This window comes from Fundulus heteroclitus, unplaced genomic scaffold, assembly GCF_011125445.2.
Source record: "Fundulus heteroclitus isolate FHET01 unplaced genomic scaffold, MU-UCD_Fhet_4.1 scaffold_47, whole genome shotgun sequence".
Classification (NCBI taxonomy): domain Eukaryota; kingdom Metazoa; phylum Chordata; class Actinopteri; order Cyprinodontiformes; family Fundulidae; genus Fundulus; species Fundulus heteroclitus.
Genome location: NW_023396890.1, coordinates 354,156 through 377,932, shown reverse-complemented (window position 1 = coordinate 377,932; position 23,777 = coordinate 354,156). Strand labels below are relative to the sequence as shown.

At 41.6% G+C, this 23,777-nt stretch overlaps 1 protein-coding gene across 1 annotated transcript in view; it reads left to right on the top strand.

Moving 5' to 3' along the window:
• Positions 1–5,516: 5,516 nt before the first annotated feature.
• The window catches only part of telo2 (TEL2, telomere maintenance 2, homolog (S. cerevisiae)), a 20,865-nt gene continuing 2,604 nt past the window's right edge, over positions 5,517–23,777 (top strand). The window contains exons 1-19 of the mRNA XM_036132059.1: positions 5,517–6,121; positions 7,785–8,062; positions 8,145–8,213; positions 12,336–12,483; positions 12,568–12,670; positions 12,740–12,808; positions 13,178–13,319; positions 14,696–14,832; positions 15,836–15,915; positions 18,651–18,746; positions 18,831–18,919; positions 19,009–19,100; positions 19,185–19,301; positions 19,399–19,470; positions 19,557–19,709; positions 22,393–22,484; positions 22,576–22,675; positions 22,809–22,873; positions 22,959–23,074. Coding sequence (XP_035987952.1) covers positions 5,808–6,121; positions 7,785–8,062; positions 8,145–8,213; positions 12,336–12,483; positions 12,568–12,670; positions 12,740–12,808; positions 13,178–13,319; positions 14,696–14,832; positions 15,836–15,915; positions 18,651–18,746; positions 18,831–18,919; positions 19,009–19,100; positions 19,185–19,301; positions 19,399–19,470; positions 19,557–19,709; positions 22,393–22,484; positions 22,576–22,675; positions 22,809–22,873; positions 22,959–23,074 — 2,332 coding nt within the window. The 5' untranslated portion in view covers positions 5,517–5,807. The remainder of the gene's footprint in view (positions 6,122–7,784; positions 8,063–8,144; positions 8,214–12,335; positions 12,484–12,567; positions 12,671–12,739; positions 12,809–13,177; positions 13,320–14,695; positions 14,833–15,835; positions 15,916–18,650; positions 18,747–18,830; positions 18,920–19,008; positions 19,101–19,184; positions 19,302–19,398; positions 19,471–19,556; positions 19,710–22,392; positions 22,485–22,575; positions 22,676–22,808; positions 22,874–22,958; positions 23,075–23,777) is intronic.

Genomic DNA, 23,777 nt, shown 5'->3' with positions numbered 1-23,777 from the left:
AATGCCGGCATTTTTGACAAGTTGTACGTGTAGAATTTAACGGTTGTACTTTGCACTAAGATTTGATTTGTGTTTCCGTGTGTCACGAAGGGATGAGGACAGAAACGGGTGGGGGAGGGGGGGATCATTTCACAGCCTTTGTTAGGAAAAGCATCAAACACTACGATGACGGCGTTTCTCCGTCCGAAGCGTCTGAAGCCACGTCTGGTCGCTTCAGCCGGCTTAGACGCATACGGCAGACCGTTTGTAGCAATAATGCTGGGTCAAATACTGGATGGACTTTTATTGAGGCCTGCTCGTCTTTTCTTCTGCTGGCGCAGCAGGAACTGACGTTGGACTAGCCGGTACCGTCGTGCAAACCTCTCTCCTGGACACTGATGCCGATCTGCATGCTGGGAATCACTCCTGCCACCTGAAGGATTTATACGGAGACACCAGTAGGTCTGAGATTTCCTCCTTCACCTCTTTCTCACTGCTCTTCACTCGCCGCTCCATGGAGGAAAACAACAAAAAAATAATAATAATGGCCTTGGATGTAAATGACTTGTAAAGTTTTTTTCTACACTCATTTTAGATTCTAGGTATTTTTATAGTCACAGCGGAGGAAAGATGATTCCTTTAGTCTCACACGGAGAAACAGTTGCCTGTGCTCTTCTCTAGCATGTAGCGTGTACAGCATCCGTGAGCGTCCCTCTTCGTCTTACGCGCCGGTATTTATTCACGCTGACCTGTTCTGCTGAAAACCTGTTTGTGCGTTTTAGCGAATTCACCAGATTTATCGACGCCTGGTCAAACCTGCGGTGAGAGCTCGTTAGGGTCTGGGAGCTCGTTAGGGTCTGGGAGAGCTCGTTAGGGTCCGGGGGAGCTCGTTAGGGTCCGGGGGAGCTCGTTAGGGTCCGGGGGAGCTCGTTAGGGTCCGGGGGAGCTCGTTAGGGTCCGGGAGAGCTCGTTAGGGTCCGGGAGCTCGTTAGGGGGCTCGTTATGCAGAGTCGGCAGTTTTCCTGTTGTCTTCCCAGATGGAGTCGGGCGCTGCTCAGACGCAGATTCCTGGCTGAGTGCAAGATCTGGACCCTGGTGTTGACCGAGATCACGTCTTTTTTTTTTTTTTTTTTAAGATTTTCTGGCTCTCAATTGGGCGACAAAATGGTTTTCGATCTTGTTTTTGTTCTTGGAGTGAAAACGTGATGTGGACACGGCAGGCTTTATTACGCTTAACTTCCTGTTTCTGAGCTGTTAGATCAGTGGGATTAGACGAGGAAAAGAAAAACCCCACAAATCTTACAAAACATTTGCACTTTAGCCTGATCTGTTATTTTTAATTCCTGACTTAAAGACCAAAGACTCATTCTGTCGATAATAATAAAATGAGCTGTTCTGTTGAATTTGACCCAGCCTGGCAGCAGAGCCGGTCCAACGCCATCGGAGGCCCTAATGAGGAATTAGACTTGGGGCTCAAACTACCGTCGCAGCTCAGATAATTAAAGATTAAAGCAGTTTGTCGTCGTATCGCGTGGAAAGAAAAGCCAACTGTGCTGCTTATAGCGTATTTTCCTCTGTGCAGGCTGCCGGCACTGATTTAGGATCAGTTTTAGGTTGTTAACCTCACTGGAGGAAACATTGTAGGACTCCTGGAGTTCTACTCCTGCTGGTTTTGAGGCTCTACGCTGCTGCTCAGCTTGCTTATGCCTGGGGCCGGCTCCGCGCCTCTGTCTCAAACTAAACTGACCCGACGAGCCTCGGCTGAAGTCCGCTGGTGTTAAGTAAAGCGATTTAAAAACTGAGCTGTAAATATAAACTCGTTTTTTGTGGACTTGTTTCTCTTCGTCTCCCTCAAACTCGCTTCCGACGTCCAAAGAAAGTTCGCCGCCGCCGCCGGAGCAGTGCACGGCTCGTCATCGTGCGACACGGGAGGACAGACGGCTAAATACTGTAGAAAAGAGAATCTGTAAGAAGTAAATTTATTCCTATTTTCAAAGGTAAATGTATAAATTAATGTGTAAATTATAACAGTATTGGGTACAGCTGTATAATATTTTTGGAGCTCCCTAAAACGATTTACTCCTAATTGTTACTGGGGAAATATGTCCTTTATTGTAAAAAGAGAACGTTTAAAGGTAAGAAGTGGAAGTAAGAATAGAATAAATAAATGGAATAAAAGAACTGATGTGTCTGTTTTTATTTAGCAAGTTTTCCCTTTCTTTTTATTGTATTTAAAGCTGCTGTTAGGGTGTGTCTGTTAAACCATCCCTGTACTCGTTAGACGGATTAAAGGGCTCTCAGTTCCTGCCTTCAGTCACAGCTCCCCCTGCTGGTTGAGAGTAGTTACTGCAGCGATTCAGATTTTACAACACTTAGGGATGAAGCCCGGTCGACTGTCATTAATGCAACAGTTGATAAGTTAAAGTATTTAATAGACTCGCTAACTAATGAGTCCATTGAGGAATAGGAATTAGTTTTCCTCACCAGTAAAAAGCCACGATGAGAATAAAGTTTTTTCTTTTTTTTTTTTTAAAGAGGCGACCGGATGGAGGCACACCTGATGACCTCCTGGTTCAGCCTAAAGCGGAGGTCGTTCTCATCCTCAGGTGTCTGCTTGTGTGTCAGATAAAAGGTTTTAGATCATTTAAAATAAATTATCAAAGATAATCCTACATAATCTAGTTTTTAAATGACTTAATTTATTAGAGGAAGAAAAACTCCAACTTGCCCCTCTGGGGGGAACTCAGATAACTAGCTCCCTCTTTAAGTTCGTTCATATTTATTTGCTCAGTTGTTGTATTATTTTATTTATTTATTTTTTGTAATTTAGCTGTTTAGAATGCAGTTATTTGTTAGCAATTTGTTTAATTAGTTAATAGATTTTTGTTGGGTCTTGGGTGCGTCACAGTTTGGTTTAATAACCAGTTTTTGGGAAAGCTGTGTTTAATTTACCAACCTGCACCCAGACCTGATTAGTCATATCTGTAGAATCGAGAAATCACTGCCTTTAAAAATGTAAAAAGTATCACTTCATGCCATGATCTGGAGAAATTCAACAATGGGTGAGAAGCAGTCATTTGCATCTATTGGTCTGGGAATGGTTGTGTTCTGCCTCCAGAACCACGATGAGAACCTTTATCCACAAATGGAGGGAACGTGGAACAGAGAACCATCCGAGGAGTGGCTGACCCAGATTACAGCATAAACGACCATTCCAGGAGATCACAGTGGGGGTCACAATCACTGCTAAAGAACCCAAAAGAGCGTCTTGATGATCCCTGAGATGTTTGAAAAAATATTCTACAAGTGATTTTTGTCCCATTGCTTCGGTCATGAAGCTTGAAATACTTTCTCATTTTGGAAAAAAAAGAAAAGGAAAAAAAGAAAACACACCAACAGTCCAGCACGGTGGTGGTTGTGTGGTGGTCTGGGGCTGTTTTGTTGCTTTATAGTGGCCTAGTCAGTCTTAAATCCAAATGGGATAATATGAAATGACCTTAAGTAGTTAAATAATGCTAAATTATAGCAATTAGCAAGTGAATATTCCTCCACAGTGACGTAAAAGACTCAAAGCCAGTCGTGGTAAACAACTGATGACCAGCTACCAGCTATTAATTAGGTTTAAGAAGCTTTACTGTTTTCATTAATTAAAAAATGTTTTAAGAAAGGTTTTGTACTGAATATTTAAAAAAATAATTAAACGTTTAAGTCAGACAAAAAAGAAAATACTTTATTGCAATTGTTTCTATGAGTAAGAATAACGGTGTACTTAAATCTGCGTTATTGTCTAATTATCTAAAACAACTGATCAACAGAGGTGGGTAGTAACTAGTTACATTTACTCTAGTAACTTTTTGAACAAAATGTACTTTTTGGAGTATTTTTACTTCAATGTACTTGATATATATTATTACTGAATTAAGAACAAACTTTTCTTAACCAAAAATGCACCAGAGTTTATGTTAAAGTGAGACTTCTTATTTGTACAGAAGTTTTATTATTTTAATATTTTCTATCTGCTGAGCTCATTGAGCCATTTGGAGGTCAGATGAATGTACAGTAAACTGTAGATGTTGTTATTGGAAGTAGTTTGCACTGTTCTAACATACTGTATATGCATAAACTGCATAAAAAGTGTGGCTTTCAAGTTTAATGCTGAAAAACAATGATTTAGAAAAGTGTTTTTAAAATACCAGAATTTGAACATAACCTTATATTTCTGTCTGTCCGATTTACTTTTTTTTTTTAAATATTAAATCATCACGTTCTATTTACTCAACTCTTGAGTAGCCTTCTTACTGAATACTAGTTAACTTGTGAGTAATTTCTTGGCTGACAAAAAAGATGAAGTAGAGCTACTCTTGAGTAAAGTTTTACTCAGCTGATCAACAACTGAATGTGTTTTTCAGACTTAATTCTTCCTGGTGTTTCCAATGAGACATCTGCAGAAGTCTTCATTTATTAATAAATTAATTTAATTTACTCAGTCATAAAAAAATTGTAGTGACTACTTGTCAATGAAAACTTAAAACTCAAGACTTAAATATGAACAAACTAAAAGTGAATGTAACTCAAACAGTCATTTGTTGAACCGTGGATTTCTGGTTTACACAGTATAAAAATTCCAAAAAACGTCAAAACACAGTTTAAAAAGTGTTGCTTTATTCCAACTCTTGCAGGCAAAAAACATGGTAGAAACTTGAAACCATCCCTTGTTGCCTCTCCTGCATTGAATTGACTGCTTGTTTCACCTGCTCACCCATTAGTTGACTATAGGGTGAGCAAAATCAAATAACTAGTTAAATTACTAACAAATAATTGTATTTTAAACAACTAAATTTAAACAAAAATATTAATACAACAAATACACAAATAAATAAGAATGAACTAAATTCTAAAATGTAGCAAAAATAGAGAAATAGCTCCTACAAAAATGCTTTAGACCAGGGGCCTGCAGCCTTTACAGTCTAAAGAGACATTTTGCACACAGTCCATTTGAATTAAATTCGGTCAGAGCTGCAAATGTTGCCTGGCCTTTTGAAAAAAGAAAAAAATTTATAATTTGTGATAAAGATCTACTGTAGGAAATATGTTGTCATCGTTAAAGAAACACCCTTTTATGTCTATTTTTTGAGGTTTAAAAAAAGAGGATGGATGGGATGTTGAAATTTGTGGATAATGATGTGAAAAAACAATTGAAAAAATATTGATTTAAAATTAAATATTACTGGCACTTTAAACATCGTTCTGTTGTGAAAATTAAAAGCAATTATTACAAGAAAAAACTCCTTAAACCTGCATTTATTATCATTATTACATTTAAACATAAATGTAATTAAATATAAATATAATAAAAATATAATTTGTAGCCAAAAGTTGTTAAGAGTCATAGTGGAAGGTACAAAGATCCACAGGTTGCAGACCATAGAGATTATATAAGAGGTTTATATTATGTCTATGCTGCAGACCCCTGCTTTAGACACATCACGCCACAACTGACAACCCGGAACCAAAGTTAGCGGCTCTGGGGGAACCCGGTCATGTTTTGACGAAGCACACCGGAGATGTCAACGTTTTTTGCACATTTTTATTTCAACTCTCAGTGTTAGCGGGTGAAAATATGTTGTTATCGTGGTTCTGAGGCTGATGCGGTTCTCCGCAGCGGGTTTAGAGTCCGATGCTGTTTAATTAGATTAAATTAAACTTTTTTTTGTCTTTTTTTTTTAGCGAGTTAAAGTGAAGCTGCGCCTCGGATCAGCGGGGAAACTGTTGATTTAGAGGATTTTTTCTGCACCAGGATGTTGTGTTAGCTGCTCCTCCCTGCGGACATGGAGGTTCGGCTGAGGGTGGCCCAGAGCCTCAGGACTCTGTCCTCCTCCGCGGACCACGCAGACAAGATCGAGGCGCTGAAGACGCTGAACTCGTTTCTAGACGATGCGGCTGAAAGCGGCGCCACCTCCGCCGCTGAGCGGGAGGAGTTCCGGAGAGCCCACTACAGCCGAACCCTGCGGGTCGGTGTCGGCCTCCTGCAGGTTGACTGGATGTCAGCCGCCCAGCGCTCCCAGCTGGTGGAGCCGCTGTTCCTGAAGGGCCCGCCGGATCAGGCGCTGCTGGCGCTGATGGAGGCGGTGAGCCAGCTCAGGTGAGGCGGCATGGAGGCCAAACTCTGGGTCCTGAAGCGCATGTGCAAAAAAATAATAAAATAAAAAATAAAGAAAAGGGGTATTTATTTAAAATAAAAAGGGTTTTAAGCTACAATCGGATCATTTTCAGAGTAGTAATCGCATGAGTCAAAAAATGCATCATAGAGAGGAAAAACTAGGGATGCGCGATATATCGTTGTTAATATCGGTATCGTCCAATGTTAGTCGTTTTTTTAACATATCAGTAGTAAAATTGGGTCGATACTAACAACCGATGTTTATTTCCAGCTAGGCACCCTTCATACCTGTGTTTAAAGAGGGGCAGGTGAGGGGGTTGGTCCTGTGATCATGTTAAAGTGACAGTGATGCATCACAGCCAGGATTGTTTGGTCTTTAATTGAAGGAGAGATTTATCGGCCCAAATTTTCAGATCGGTGCATCCCTAAAAAACTTATATAAGTCGCACAGGACTACACGCATTTATTTAGACATTTATTTCGCACAATCCAAGACTAAAACCTGACATTTAAGCTGGTAAGCCAATTTATTTAAGCCAAATAAATAAATAAATATTAAATTAAATAAATTTAAGCCAATTTATTTAAATTACACAGCTGCTTCCAACACCGGCTGAATAACCTGGAACAAACCTGGGAGGATGAATGGAGTAAATTAGCGACTCCATCCTATAAGGTTTTATCCAGTGTGGGACGTTTCGCTGAAAGTTGTCAAAATTACGGCCAATTTAGACCGTGAGCGTAACTTCTTAGAGATTTGTTGTAGAGCTTCATGATTAATCACATTTACAATACAATCACAATTTACATAAATGCAATTTTCAAATTACAATTCTTTATGTAACAATCAGGCGCATATGGTTATATGGAAATATATCGCAATTTAGATTTTTGGCTAAATCATACAGCCCCAATTTGTTATTGTGGTTTGTACCTCAGGGCCACCGTACCTTTCTACTCTTCAAACGTTTCCGTCACAAAGTTACAGTGGAAACTTCCTGCTTTCCCACAAACTATGCTTGTTAGGGCTGGACGATATGGGAAAAAAAGCGTATCGATAAAACAGAAATCATATTGATCGATATCGATAATTATCAACTAAATCAGAATGTATATTTTAAGTGCAGCCCTGGCCATTTTATGCTGTTGCTTAGCAACCAATTTTTAGATAAAAAAAACCAAACTGAATTCAAACTCAACCCTTTATTCAACAATTTTTTTTACCAAAATTGCAAGTTTTTAAAAAAAATAATAAAGAACGTGTGCTCTCTGAACTCTTTGAAGGGGGCGGAGCTTTCCTGGGTCTGCGTTGTGATTGGATGGGAGGATTAATGCCTGTAATATTAACTTACATGGCTGGAATGCAAAAGGAAGGAAACCAGTTACTCTATTAAACTTTTTGTTGACCTTTTTCATCGAAATACGTCTATAGATGGATATATATTGTTATTGAATTATCGTCCAGGCCTAGCGCTTGTTGGAGACGAGAAAATCAGCTTTGGGCTTTTTCTGAGAAAGCGTCGGGTCTTACTGTTCCTGGCAGTCCAAGAATCAGTCGGTTAGACTTAAAAGTTTCTGAATTACTCAGAAAGTTCTCCTCCCTCCTCCTCTCCTCCTCCTCCTCTCCTCCTCCTCTCCTCTGCAGCCCCAGCGCCGGTCTGGACCGCCTCGTCAGCGTCACGGAGAGCTTCCTTCAGAGCGGCCGTCTGGCGGACCTGCTGTGGTCCTCCTGTCTTCAGTCGGGCCTCCCAGGCTCGCCTCAGCTGGACGAAGCCCTGCTGGCCCGGCTGACCGCGCTGCCGGACATCACCGCCAACAAGCTGCGCCTCGGCAACAGGCCGCTGTTTGCTCCTCAGAGCTACTACCCTCTTCTGGCCTCGGAGATGCTCGCTGCCCTGGAGAGAACCTGCCAGGCGCTCAGAGGTGACGGCGACGTCCCGTCAGCGGAGCTCTGCCGCTGATTGGGTCTGTCGGCGCTCACGCTCTTCTCTTCTGTCCTTCACAGACGGCACGGACTGCTCTGTGGCGTTCGTGGCTCAGACACTCGGGAAGGTGTGCATCCAGGGCCACAGCGGTGAGTAAATGCGTTTGACGAGCCGCCGCCTCCTCCTTTTTAATTTGAATCGATTCATTTAAGGGAGGAAATAAAATCTCAACAATCCAGTTGAAGTTGACACTTTCTTACCTTCAATTGTTAATCTGTGGCTTCCTCTCTCCCTGGAATATAACTTTGTGGTCACTCTACTTATATCTTGTCTCCACTGATAAGACTGCCTCTAGTTCTTCCTGTTTCACTAACTGCGGCCCGCCTCACCCCGTTCGTAGATTTGGCAGCAAAGGAAGAAATTATCAGAGACAAAACACTTATAATATGCAAATATTTATTACAATTGGAATTCCAAAGGGGAGAAACACACTTACAGCTTTATCATAAAGCCCACGTAGTATAACCTGAAGTCAGGGGTGGACTTACCATTAGGCAAAACTAGACAATTACCTAAGGCCCCAAGTTGCTGAGGGTCCCATAAAACTCCTCATACACATGCGGTCAATACAGTTATTACTTATTGGCGCGCATTAATTATTGTAATATATTAATTAATTAATTATTGTAACATATTGTAATATGTGTTTGCCTCGGGACTACACTGCAAAAAGATAACTCAAAGTAAGTAAAATTTTCTTGAAATTTGTGTATTTTTCCTTGATTTCAACAGATAAATAAGACTATTTGCCAATGGATTAAGATGTTTGCACTTAAAATAGGAACAACTCATCTACATCATCTTATTTCATGTGCAGGATGTCTAATTATCTTATTTTAGGGGTAAAAATCCTCATTCCATTGGCAAATGGTCTTATTTAGCTGTTCAAATCAAGGAAAAATGTACAAATTTCATGAAAATGTTACTTAATTTTTGTTCCCTTTTTGCAGTGTACAGGAAAATGTATAATTTAAGCTATCAAAAAATAAATAATTTTTTGATAGCTGGCCCGTCCCTCACAGAGTGTCTGTGGAGTGGTGAGGTCCTCACACACATTCAGGCTCTATGGTGCATTCCAGTGTCAACTCAGGAACTAACTTTTAATTCAATGACCAGGTGTTTTTAGGATTCTAGCAAGAAAAACATTAAGAGCAATAGAAAAGCTTTCAAACCGTAACCCATCTTGAAGGGGACCCCATAAAACCTCATGTGACTCCCACTTTGCCTGGTATCCCACAGACGGCTGAATTAATTTATGGCCTGTTAGTGAGTCTGGAGACTCCGTCCTCTTTTCACTCCAGCCCACACAGTTTAATCATAATATTTAAAACTTACTTGCGTATCGGTATCACTGCGTGTCCATCTACCTTATTGTTAATTAATGTTAAAACCATTAGAGATGTGAACACGTGAGGGTTGTTGGCTCTGCTGGGACACTAAGTGGAGCCATTAGTGAGACTGCTGGTGGGCCCACTGATGAGTACAGTGGAGGATCAGTGATGCTGTGGGCCTGTTCCTCTGCGTAAAGCCCCAATTGACCTCGATGGAGCGCATCATATCATGAATTCATGAGAAAACAGCCGCCAGAAAACTAGAAACAGGTCATTAGTGAGTCTGTAAACAGATTATTATCCAGAACGTATCGATAGATCCACAGAGAAAGCGTTCTCCAGCCTGTTTCCGGGTCCGTCTCAGTTCCCAGGTCTGTCACACTGCAAAAAGGGAACTAAAAGTAAATAAAATTTCCTAGAAATTAGTCTATTTTTCATTGATTTGAGCAGGTAAATAAGACTATTTGCCAATGGGACTAGTAGTTCTTAACCTGACAACAGCCAGCTGCATGTATCGCTCCGCCTAGCTCCACTCACATACATCTGGGACATGGCTCATTGAAAGTGATTTCCCCAACCAAATTTTTGGTCTGGCCAATCAGGACGCAGGGCGGGTGTTTCCTGGATGTGACATAGTGGAGAAGCGTTCCAACAACAATGGCGGCTCGCATCGAGGAAGCAAGCGTTAGCATTGATGCTGCTATTTCTTCCGTGTTGTCCAATCTACCTGATATTGTTTCATTAAAAGAACATCAGAAAACGGCTCTGAAGGCTTTTGTTGGTGGAAACAATGTTTTCGCCCTTCTCCCGACCAGATTTGGCAAGCGGTTAGCCGCTAACGAGCGGTTAGCCGCTAACCGTTAGCGATTAGCACGAACCGTTAGCGGTTAGCGCGAACCATATTAGTCCTCAACGCGGTCGGACCGGGATCGACTCCGACCCGCGGCGCTTTGCCCCCCCCCCTCTTCCTGTCAGCTCACTGTCAATAAAACAATTTTTTTTTTTCCTGCGTCGGTCTCATCAGCGTCACGGGTTAGCTTCGGTGTGAGTGGTTGAAATAGCACGTCGATAAAGATGACAGACAAGTGGCTTATCCAATCATATGCAAGAATTTTTGATAAGGCCCAGGCTTCAGTAAAGGCAATTCCTATGGCGGTGTCCCAGATGTATGTGAGTGGAGCTAGGCGGAGCGATACATGCAGCTGGCTGTTGTCAGGTTAAGTAGCTCTACCCCTAAAATAAGATGATTAGATATTCTGCACTTGAAAAATGATGAAGTTGAACTGTTCCTACTTTAAGTGCAAAAATCTTATTCCTTTGACAAATAATCTTATTTACCTGCTCAAATCAAGAAGAAATGCACTCATTTCAAGAAAAATGTACTTAATTTTAGTTCCCTTTTTGCAGTGCAGGTCAGCGGCAGAGACGACAGCAGCCGTGGGGTCCAGGGCTCTGCAAGGCGTGGCGATTAAAAGGTCTAAGGCAGGGGTGTCAAACATACGGCCCCGCTGGCTAAATGGGTTATCATTATTCAAAAAAAAAAATATATATATATTTTTTTTTTTTCCCAGTGTCCTGTCTGACAATGTGGCAATAAGAATTGTTGTCTTAATTCCAAAAAGAGCTCATCAGATTTGACTTTAACAAGTGGAGCAGTACTGCTTTTGCCATAGTGCTCCGCTTGATTTATGAATGTGAATAGTTTTATTATGATTCATGCGGGGAATATCTCAAATGATATGGACACTACAATGGGAAAGTAGGAGATGAAAGGAAGAACAAGAAGAATAGAAGAAAAGGTGAAAGAAAGAGGAGATAAAAGAGAATGATAAAACAATTATTGAAAAAACATGTACTTCGTTTAATTGGAAATCTGCAGATCCTATATTGTCCACGAGGGGCGCTGTGTTTTAATTAGCAGATGGTAGCACTGAGCTTCAGATGTGGAAAATTGATTTTAAATAATTTCTTAATTTTTATCTGTTTGATGTATTTTGTCATGTAGGACAGTGTTTTTAAGTTCCAAAAAATGTGAATAAATGTTTTTCAACATTGTATAATCACTGTGATCAGTTCTTATGCATAATGCACTTAAGTAAATGTTTAACTGAGAAAAAGTATTGTTGAAATTGCACTTACTTGTCTTAAAAACGCTGAGGTTATTCATAATATATTGTGTGAAATTCATTTAATATAAAAATCAACAACAAGTCCACTTTTATTAGTTCTATTTAATCTTGCAATGAGTTTACTCGTGTGGCCCTCTTGAGATCAGATTAAGCTGAATGCGGCCCCTAAACCAAAATGAGTTTGACACCCCTGGTCTAAGGTCTCAGTCTCCCTTTGGCTGCTGCAACACAGCACTGCAAAAACGGATCTAAAAATAAGTAAAATGTTCTCAAAGTTAGTGTATATATCCTTCATTTGAGCAGGTAAATAATATTATCTGCCAATGGAGTGAGTATTTTGACCCCTAAAATAAGATATTTAGACATCCTGCACTTGAAATAAGATGATGGAGATGAGTTGTTCCTATTATAAGTGCAAAAATCTTATTCCATTGGCAGATCATCTTATTTACCTGCTCAAATCAAGGACAAATACACTAATTTTAAAGAGTATTGTACTTATTTCTAGTTCTGTTTTTGCAGTGAGAGATGTTAAAGTTCAGGACAGAGCGCTCACCTTTGGGCGGGGTTTGGAAATAATGGGCCGTCCTGGGATTCTGTGCGATCACGACACCGCTATAAAATACGACTCCATCTTTACTGGGGGGGAGCGATAACGGCGAACTGTGGAGAGCAAAGAGTTATAAAAGCAGCTGTTAATCACCTCAGATCTACCAGCTAGCGTGAAAACCCTCCTCCCGTGTTCCTGCAGGGCCCGTCCTGGCGGTGATGGCCCCCCGGCTGGCGGTCTGCACGCGCTCAGACGCGCTGTGGCAGCGGGTGTGCTGGAAGCTGCTGCAGAACGTCCCCGAGCGCTGGCTGGAGGGCGTGCTGACGGGGCTGGTCCAGGCCGTGAAGAGGTCCGTCGGTCCCCCCCCCCTCCTCCAGACGAGCTTTTCACCCGCGGCGAGTTCTGATCCGCTGTTTTTTCTGCTCCTTTCCAGCCCTGAAGCCTTCAGCCGCATCGTGGGAAACCTGGCGCTCACCAATAAAAAGGCCCAGTTCGTGCTGACCCACAAAGTGCTGCTGCTGCAGTACAGCTATGAGGTAAGTCAGCAGCTTCCTGAGCAACATGTAACGCCGCTTTGTTCCTGTATTTAGCGCCGTCTCGCCCAGACTCAGGTCCTGAGGACGGTTCTCGGTCACCTCGCCTCAGACGGGGAACGAAGGCCGCTCCTCATCCAGGTTAGTGCAGCTCGTCAGGCGTTTTGGTGCTCTGAGCGGTGCACTGCAAAAACAGAACTAAAAATAAGTTACATTTTCTTAAAATAAGTGTATTTGTCCTTGATTTTAGCAGGTAAATAAGACTATTTGCCAATGGAATAAGATTTTTCCTCTTAAAATAGGAGCAATTCATCTCCATCTTATTTCAAGTGCAGGATGTCTAATTATCTTATTTTAGGGGTAAAGATACTCATTCCATTGGCAGATAATCATATTTACTGGCTCAAATCGAGGACAAATAGACTAACTTTTAAGAACATTTTACTTGTTTTTGCATCCGTTTTTGCAGTGTGAAATGCTGTCAGACGTCTGACCTGTGTGTGTTTCCAGGTGCTGCGGTCCGTGTCGCAGGCCTGGGCCAACCCCAGCGCAGTGAGACACACGCCTCTGGAGCAGCAGCTCTACGTCAGCAAGGCCTTACTGCTCACCGTGAGTCTGCTGCAGGACTCCGAGCTGCAGGAGCTCCGCTCAGGTGCAGAAAAGCTCTACCGGCTTCCCCAAGACCTCCTCCTGGTTAATGTTTGCTTATGATTATGATTTTAGGGCTCGATGATGATATCAGCTGCGATATCTGCCTATTTTCTTCCATTAGTCTGTTGCCTGTTGCAGTTTTTAGTGTCTAAATGTTGGATTAGTGAGAAAAATGCCGGTTTCTAACGCTTATCCAACAGTTATTGCTCTAGATCAGGGGTGTCAAACTCATTTTGGTTGAGGGGCCGCATTCAGCTTAATCTGATCTCAAGAGGGCCACACGAGGAAACTCATTGCAAGATTAAATAGAACTAATAAATGTGGACTTGTTGTTGATTTTTATATTAAATGGATTTCACTTTTACACAATATATTATGAATAACCTCAGCGCTTTTATGTGCAATGTCTTTTACTCAGTTAAACATTTACTTATGCATTATGCATAATAACTGATCACAGTGATTGTACAATGTTGAAAAACATTTATTCATATTTTTTGGAACTTATAAACACTGTCCTGCGTGACAAAATACATCAAACAGATAAAAATTAAGAAATTATTTAAAATCAATTTTCCACATCTGAAGCTCAGTGCTACCATCTGCTGATTAAAACACAGCGAAATGAGAAGAAATGATTTAAATTTTTCCACACCTGAAGCTTAATCTGCTAATTAAAACACAGCGCCCCTCGTGGACAATATAGGAACTGCAGATTCTCAATTAAACGAAGTACATGTTTTTTTCAATAAATTGTTTTTATCATTCTCTTCCTTTTATCTCCTCTTTCTTTCACCTTTTCTTTTTCTACTTGTTCTTCCTTTCCTCTCCTACTTTCCCATTGTAGTGTCCATATAATTTGAGATATTCCCCGCATGAATCATAATAAAACTATTAACATTCATAAATCAAGCGGAGCACTATGGCAAAAGCAGTACTGCTCCACTTGTGAAAGTCAAATCTGATGAGCTCTTTTTGGCATTTAGACAACAATTCTTATTGCCACATTGCCAGACATGACACTGGGGAAGAAAAAAAAATAATATATTTTTTTTAACAATGATAATGCATTTAGCCACCGGGCCGGACTAAATTGTTCGGTGGGCCGGAACCGGCCGTATGTTTGACACCCCTGCTGTATAGACTCCTTTGCGACCTGACCTAATATTGTGATGAAGCTATATTTGCGATATATTATAATTTTTTGTCGTTATGTATGCAAGGAAAACTGCATAATATGAGCTCCAGCAACATTAAATCTCCTCTTTTGATTGAACTGCTTTAGTTGCGGATCTTTTTAAGTATTTTTTTTTTACCGTCTTGTTTCCTGATGACGTTCAGCTGCGTGTTTGTCTCTGATGCGTTTTGTAAATTCAGATCTTCTTCAGTGCATGCTCGACGGCGTGCAGAGCCACCTGGACAGCAGCGTGGTGCGTGTGAGAACCATGGGCATGGTGGTGGGCGAGTGCCTGAGCTCCCGGATGGACATCAACGGCACCAAGCTCAGATTTGAGGTAAATAACTGAAGCAAGTAAGGGCTGCGCTCATATTCCAGAACCCTTAAACTTCTTCCTCTTCTTTTTAAATGTCACATGACGACCATAAACGTCGGTTTTATGTTGGATCAACACAAAGCAGTGCCGAAACAAGGAGGGAAAGGAAAACGGTGCAATGTTCTCACAGGTTTTATAGATAATATCTAAAAGTGTGGCAAGGAGTTGCCTTAAAATTCTTGAAATTTAGGTATTTTTCCTTACTTTGAGCAGGTATATAGGACTATTTGCCAATGCAATAAGATTTTTGCACTTAAAATAGGAACAACTCATCACCATCACCTTATTTCAAGTGCAGTATATCTTATTATCTTATTTTAGGGGTAGAAATACTCATTCCATTGGCAAGGAATCTTATTTACTTGCTCAAATCAAGGAGAAATACATTATTTTCAAGAAAAGTTTACTTATTTTTAGTTCTCTTTTTGCAGTGCAGGTCATGGACGTCGACCTAAGCTGTAAAACATGTGGCTCTTTAGCTTTGTTTAGGGGAAACACGGAGGCGGCAGCATAATGCTGTGGGGACGCTTTTCATTTTTCTGGAACAGCGAACCAGGTCACGTTGATAGAAGGATGGAGGGAGATTAAACATTAAAGCAGAGTTACGTATTCGAGTGGCCTAGTCAAAGTCCAGTCTGAAATCTAATCAGCAACATGAAAATTGACGCTCACAGACGTTATCAGACCAGCTTCCAGTCCTGGTTCTGCTGCATAATTGTTGCCCTGCATAGTATTCACTCAGAAGGCTGAAAACAGATGCTCACCACACTTTTCAGATTTTCTTTCTTACATAAAACCTTTTTCTATCCACTTCACATTCATGCTCTGCTTGGTATTGGTCTATCTAAGGTGAGATGGGTCAGAATGACCAAGCATGAATCTTTGCAAGGTGCTGCGTTCATTTATAGACAAACATAAACCTAATTAATCTTTTGTATTGTTTTTTTTTTTTTTTTTTTGCTAGTACGAGAAGGATGAAGAAACCCGTGAGCTGCTGTCTCTGATGACCCCCAGCTTGAGTAGTGAGCCTGAGCCTGATGATGGGTAAGATTTAGCAGGTATTAAGTGGGGAAAAAAGAAGAATGGTTTATCCAGAACGTTAATTTAAACAAAAGAAATGGTCTTACAGAAAAATAAAGGGGAACACTCGGGTGTTTTCCTGTAAAGTAAAAATTCTCCCGTAAATTACCTGCTATATTTAGCTGAACTCTGAGGTTCTGTGATAAAACTAATGGGTTATGAGATCTGACAGGTGAACAAGCAGGTCTTGTTTCCTGGATGCATTCTTATTAACCTTTGGTGAACAATGGAGTCATTATCGGTGTTTTTAGGAAAACCAGGCCAGCAAATTGTCTCTATATGGTATAAATGCATTTAGTGCTGCATTTATACCCACTGTGACTTTTCCTGATCGTAAAATTGTCGGTGGGCGGGGGGGTATGTATGCGGAAAGATATTAAGTGGCTTGTGCTGCCGCTGCTTATCAAACGGGGCGAGCTGCTTAAAACTTGTCCGTCTCTCAATAGAGGAAAAAAGCTTGCACATTCAAAAACCGAAAAAACACGAAAATAACCAGGAACTTTAGAAAAAAAGGAGAGCCCCAAGTCGCTTAGGTTGCAGTTCAGGTGTACCTCAGGGTTCTGCCCTCCTGTTTATCTTTTATATTGTTCCACTTGGTCTCTTTATCAGAAAATCACTTTTGCTGCTATGCAGACGACACCCAACTCTACCTGTGCACTAAGCCCAGCTTCACTCTTCCACCACCTTTCCTTTCCGACTGCTGCTCTTAAATTAAATCATGGTTTAGTCTAAACCTCCTGAAACTGAGCTTCAAGAAAATGTAGTTTCTCCTTGTTGGCACCAAGTCTACTTTAAAGGCCCATAGCCACGTTATTTGACTTTTTTTAGTTATATGCATAGCTCTCAACTCTCACGCATTGACCGTGTGACACACGCATTTCATCAATTGCACACGCTCACACGCATTACTTTGAAAATCTCAATCTTACAATCAAAATCTCACTCTTGAAACGCACGCGTACGGACGCTTCGCGTCATGGCGGAACCAATTTGCGGTACAATGGTTTCCGCACGTCCAGTAGTAGAGGTAACACAGCTGCAAGGACCGCCGCCGCGCAAACAAGTTTCCCTCATCCAAAATGAAACACTTCTACGGTCCGTGTTGCGTGCGAATTAAATGGTAAGTCTTCATGTTTTATCACAAACTGTAACATGAAAGCAAACTTTCGCCATTAGTTTCCTTCGTTATCGAATGATGTGAAGTAACACAGTGAGATATTCGGTTTAAAATAGTGGCCGTCTTCAATCGACCAACAGAACCCCCCCCCCCCCGTCGGACAACAATCTCACTCTCAACTGTCGTCAAAAGTTGAGAGGTATGGTTATAAGTCAGCAGCTCACTCTGCTTATTATCACGTCCTGCTGGCGTATTAGTTGTTATTTTGGTGTTTTAAGCTTTGTTGTTGCAAAATTTGTTAGTAAATAGAACATTTTTTGCGTCTTAATTACGATTTTAACGGAAGGACGTACTGCACATGTGCAGCAGGAGTTAAAACTAGGAAGCGGCTAACGGCTATTAGCATCTCCCAGTGAAACAATGAAAAAAAAGGTCCAAGATCCAGTGGAAAAACAACGTAAAATCTAAGAGGGAAAAGGCTGGAATGTCTCTGGGAATATAGTCTGAACGTTGGTGTTCACTGAAGCAGACGTTAAACCTGCAGATGTGACGCAGAGTTGACTGACGTTAGTAAATGTTCTGATATGAGGCTCTTAAAGCTGCTGTAGATCGTTTATTTAATTAATAACGTTGGTCTTCATCACGCTGAGCTGCTGCTTTACTGCGAGCCATTGCAGAGGATCAGGCTCAGTCTGACATTATTTACGATTGATTTATTAATTAAGCAAACCAGTATTATGACAGTTCTGCGATACTGTCACTAGATGGCGCCACGTCTGTTTATATCTGCTAATTGCACCGGGTGCTGGGCTATTTATCCACACAAAGAACCATTAAAACACTATCAGGATGGAGGCTTGGGGTATGTAACTTTATTTTATCATGATCAAACATTTTTTGATCTTTTTTAATAAGCATATAACGTGGCTATGTACCTTTTAATAAATCTAACAGTTTCATAGTTACACCTGCTGATTCTTCATGTTCTCCCTCTGCATATTTCCACCTTCCACCATCTTCCTCGTCCTCCTTTCTTGTTACATTCGTGTCAACCATGGGGTCCTGAGGGTTTTCCCATAAGCCCCCTGGGGAAAACCTGCGCCACCAGTTATTTAGTTGAAAATCTCTGTTTGACGTGAATAAATGGACTAAAATCACAGGTTGAATTGGACTCGATGGCTTTCAGTGAGCGTTTATGGGATTGAGCGTATTTAATGTTCTAAGCCCCAGTGGGTGGAGGCAGATGAGCGTTCACACTGAGCCTGGTTCTGGTTCTGCTGGAGGTTCTCCTCCCTGTTAAAGGGGAGTTTTCCTCTCCACTGTCGCTTCATGCATGCTCAGTATGAGGGATTGCTGCAAAGCCATCAACAATGCAGACGACTGTCCACTGTGGCTCTACGCTCTTTCAGGAGGAGTGAATGCTGCTTGGAGAGACTTGATGCAACCTGCTGGGTTTCCTTAGAGAGGAAACTTTCTCACCAACCTGGAGGATCTGATGGAGTCTGACTTTGGAAAGTGGCTTTAGATGAGATGTTTCATGAATTGGAGCTATATAAATAAAATTGAATTTAAATCTGCGCAGAGCTGACTTTGCTGAGGAGTCCAGAGAGCCATCTGCTTCCAGGACAACGACCCACAGCAACCCGTCAAATAGCGACCCAGACCCAGACCTGGACAGGTGAGCAGATACTTTTTCACGTTTTCCAGGTAATTCTTTCTGCCCCGCTAATCGCATTCTCCGCCTGGTCTGTTGTCGACCCAGCGATGACGACCTGACTCCGTATGACATGTCCGGAGACCAGGAGACGGGTCAGGCGTCGCCGCCTCGTTACCTGCGGGACTGTCTGGAAAGTACGGCTCTGTTGGTTTTCTTTGTTTTTGTCTATGCTGTAAAGCTGCTGGTCTGGCTAACGTGTCTGACGCTGGTTCCATCACCGCAGCGCTGATGTCCTCTGAGGACTCGGTGCGAGTGGAGCTCAGTTTGAGGGTCGCAGAGAGTTTGGTGCGGAGGAACGTCTTTGCAGCGAAGGAGGTGAGATAAAGGGGAGACCCTCTGAATTTCTTCTCTGTGTTGCTCCTGATTTTTCAGACTATTTCTGACGCCAGACTTTTTCAGATCAGTGTCCAGATGACCAAAGTGCTTTTGCACATGGAGGATAAATACAGCATCAACGGCTTCCTGGCGCTCCGACAGGCGGCCATGGTGGCGCTCGCCGTCACCGACTCTGTTCCTGTACGGCTTTTATTCGTCCTCACCAGCATCTCTACCTCAGATCTCATTGCTTTACGCGTCATAAACAGTTTGTGTGTGCTCTCTCTCTCTCTCTTAGGTTACCCAGTACCTGACTGCAGAGTTTTACTCCCTGAACTACAGCCTGCGGCAGCGTCTGGACATCCTGGAGGTGAAACCAGCCGCTTCGCACAGCTTTGAAGCAGCTCTGTGTGTGTTGTCTGTTTTTCTAAAGGCAGCCGTGTGTCTGTGCCTCAGGTCCTGGCCTTGGCGGCTCAGGAGCTCTCCACGCCGTTCGCTGATAAAACATCTCCATCCTCAGAGCTGACGTCCTACCCGGCCAGCGACCCCGCTCACTGGAGGCAGGTGGTGGAAAAGAGGATCCAAAGCAAGACAAGACGCATCTCCAAGGTATTTAAAGACCGCCTGTGTTTTATTTATATTTCCAGTGCAAACCTTTTTAAACCGGCACCAGAAACTGCGGTGGGACCTTGGGCTGAACAATTAATCACATTTTCAATTTAATTGTGATTTACAAAAACGCAATTTCCAAATCGCAGAGTCTGCAATTTTTGGCTATGTAACAATCAGGGAATTAGACACGTCCTTTAGGTGTTGGTAAAATGTTTAAAGTGGGTTTGCCTCCACATGGAAGGGTAGACAGTTGCAGCAGTGAGATAATCTAATTTTATTACTTGTTTTAGAGTTTATATAATCATACATAGCATTAAGTACAGGTCAATCAGTTTAATACATAGACTTGCTTGTTGGTTGCACTTTATGTTCAACAAGGATTGATGTCCAAATCAATTAAAAGCTGTTCTCTTGAACAATATTCTGATTAATAGAAACATTAAAAATTCTTGTTTTAAATAGTCCTTGTTTACAAACGTCTTTATTTAGAGGCCATTTTTGTTGCTTGTGGTTAATGCAGAGAAAAGTCAAAATTGCTATTTTGGTTGAAATATATTGTTGGCAGAACGCAATCATTTCTGCTCTGAGTTTAGATGCTGTGGGTCTTTTAGCAACTAATCCGCACGGCGAGGAAACAAATTGATTTGTTGTTTGTATATATTTTAAAACACATGATAAATTAAACTGGAAAAATTAAATTGCATTAAATCACAATATTAAGAAGAAAAAAATCGCAATTAGATTATTTTCCAAAATCGTTCAGCCCTACTTAAAACTGGAACAACTCATATGCATCATGTTATTTCAGTGTATTTTAATGCATGATATCTAATTATTTATTTTAGGGATCAGAGAATCTGATTTACCTGCTCAAATCAAGGACAAATACACTCATTCCATTCAGGTCAATCAGTTTAATACATAGACTTGCTTGTTGGTTGGACTTTGCATTTTATGATCAGCAATGATTTTAAATTAATTTAATGATGTCCAATTAAATTAAAAGCTGTTCTCTTCAATAATATGCGTATTAATAGAAACATTAAAAGTTAATATTTAAAATAGTCCATAAAGATGTTTGTAACATCTTTATTTAGAGGCCATTTTTGTTGCTTGTGGTTAACGCAGAGAAAAGTCAAAATTGCAATTTTGGTTTAAATAAATCGTAGTCAGAACGCTATAATTTCTGCTCAGAGTTTAGATGCTGCGGGTCTTTTAGCAACTAATCCACACGGCGAGGAAACAAATTGATTTGTTGTTTGTATATATTTTAAAACACATGATAAATTAAACTGGGAAAAAAATTTGCATTAAATTGCAATATTAAGAAAAAATCGCAATTAGATTATTTTCCAAAATCGTTCAGCCCTAGTGGGACCACGTACCTTCAGACGTTACCTCGTTAGTGAATGGAGTCGACCAGGAGCTCGTTAACCTCACCAAGACGTGGTCGTCCACCTAAACGGACGGCCTGAGGTCCATTGGTAGCTCTGGAGGAGCTGCAGAGGTCCACGGTTCAGGATGTGGTACCAGGACAGCATTTAGTCCTGCACGTTACTGTTTGCAGTGAGCCGCGTACAGCAGGGACACAGCTAAGCTGGAAGATGATGCGCTGGCTACTTACAGTCAGTGAAACAAATACTGCACGTCTGAACACACCATGCGAGACACGGCGGCGGCAGCATCATGCTGGGGAGATGCTTTTCTTCAGCAGGACGCTGCTCAGAGGGGATTGGAAGATGAGTGAGAACTGCTGGAAGGAAACCTGTCAGAAGCTGCAGGAGACCTGAGGCTGTGGTGGAGGTTCTCCTCCCTGAACATGCAGCCAGAGATAATATGGATGCCCAACTCCATCCCTCAGGAGCCACCAGCCTGCAGCTTTTAGATGCACACTGCAAAAACAGAACTAAAAGTAAGTGAATTTATGTTGAAATCATTGTAATTTTCCTTGATTATGGCAGGTAAATAAGATTATTTGGCAATGGAATAAGATTTTTGCACTTAAAATAGGAACAATTCATCTCCATCGTCTTATTTCAAGTGCAGGATGTCTAATTATCTTATTTTTGAGATGAATTGTTCCTATTTAAGTGCAAAAATCTCATTCCACTGGCAAATAGTCTTATCTACCTGCTCAAATCAAGGAAGAATACACTAATTTCAAGAAAAATTGGCTTATTTTTAGTTCCCTTTTTGCAGTGCATCCTTTCTGCATCAGTCCTGAATCAGATGAATGCCTCGTTAGCGGGCCTCTGCAGAGCTGGAGGACCTCTGAGAAGCTTCAGCCATGTTAGTTGGAGATGGGATGCATCCAATAGCTCTTCAGGCCTGGGCGTGGGAAGCCCTGATTTAGATCAAAGCATATTCATGTTTTCTGCAGCAGGAGTTGAAATCTGATGTTTCATCTCTGTCCGAACCGACTGAGAAACGGCGCTCCTTTACCAACAAGAAGGGGAAGAAAATATTTTTTAAAAACTTGCAGATGTGCAAAGCCTGCAGCAGGACCTGCAGCCAAAGGTGGTTCTACAAAGTGCTGCTAGCTCAAAACCTGCAGTAAAACCCCCATAATAAGGCTGTAAAGACATCTTCATGTTGCTGGAAATGTCGATGGCATCGCTTAGAACGAGACGTTCATAAAGGTGAGACTGTCCTGCGTCACGTTTGAATGATTTCCCCGCAGGGCTCCACACACCGCGGCACCAAGGCCGCTCCAAACCGTTACGCTCCGGTTGCCGGATACTTCTTCTTTCCTCTCCTCAGAAATTACGACAAGTAGGTGCTCTGGTCTAAGTCGGAACGTTTTTATTTGACGGTAAACCGTTGAGTTAAAGGAAGAAATCTAAACTGTGCTCCTTTCTGGCAGGCCTGAGGTGACCTTTGACCTGCTGGGCAGTGACCACCTGGTTCTGGGCAGGTTGATCCACACGCTGGGCCTCTTCATGCACCTGGCTGTCAATGCACCGGTTCTTTTTATGCATTTATTCCTGTTTTGTTTGTAACATTGCTGCCGTTAAACCCACTCAGACCTGCTGCTTTTGGAGCAGACGGCGTGTTTTCGTCAGGCCCAGCTAACCCTCACGCTTGTTGCTTCTCCAGATCGCCGCGCAGATGGGCGCCGCTTTGTTGGACTTTGTGTGGGCGGTTCGGTACCACGCTGACCAGTACGTCTGATTCATGCCACCCCCGCTCTGTGACTCTCCGTCCTGATTTAGTGCTGCCGCTGGCTGACTGCTGCTTGGTTTACAGGATGGTGAGGCGAGGAGTCCTCTTCGCCGTCTGCGCCGTGTTTCTGAGCATGCCCAGTCAGAGTCTGCTGGTGGACCTCGGCGAACAGCTGTTTGAAACCAGAACCTGGCTGTCAGGTAAAAATCAAATCAAATGCATAACCACAGAGGAAGAAAAAAACCCCACAATATTCCCAAAAAACAAACTAACGATGAATTCAAACATGCAGGGATTCTAATAAGGCTGCACGACTTTAACAAAAAACAAAATGGTGATTTATTTCAGCCATAATTGTGATTTATTTTACACTTTTCTCTCCAGTAACCACAAGCAACAAAAATGCTCTGTAGATAAAGATGTTTGTAAAAAAGAACTATTTAAAACAGTAATTTTAACTGTTTTTATTAATCAGAATATTATTATTCAAGATAATAGCTTTTAATTGAGTTGGACATCAATCCTTGTTGAACATAAAGTTTATGTATTAAACAGTCTGACCAGAACTTAATGCTGTGGTGAGATTCCTGAAAGTTTCTGGTAAAATCTATGATTATATAAACTCTAAAACAAGTAATAAAAGTAGATTATCTCTCTGCTGCAACTCTCTTCCCTTCCATGTGGAGCAAACTCACTTTAGACATAATTACCGACACCTAAAGGACGTTTGTTCTGTTAATTGTTACGTAAACAAAAACTGCAGATCTCTGCCATTACGTTTTTTAAAATTTGGATTATATTGCAAATGCCATTAATTGTTCAGCCCTAGTTTCTACACAGTTTGGAAAAGTCTGTAAGGTCTTGGGAAGTATAGACAAAGAATAACAGGAAAACATTTAAATT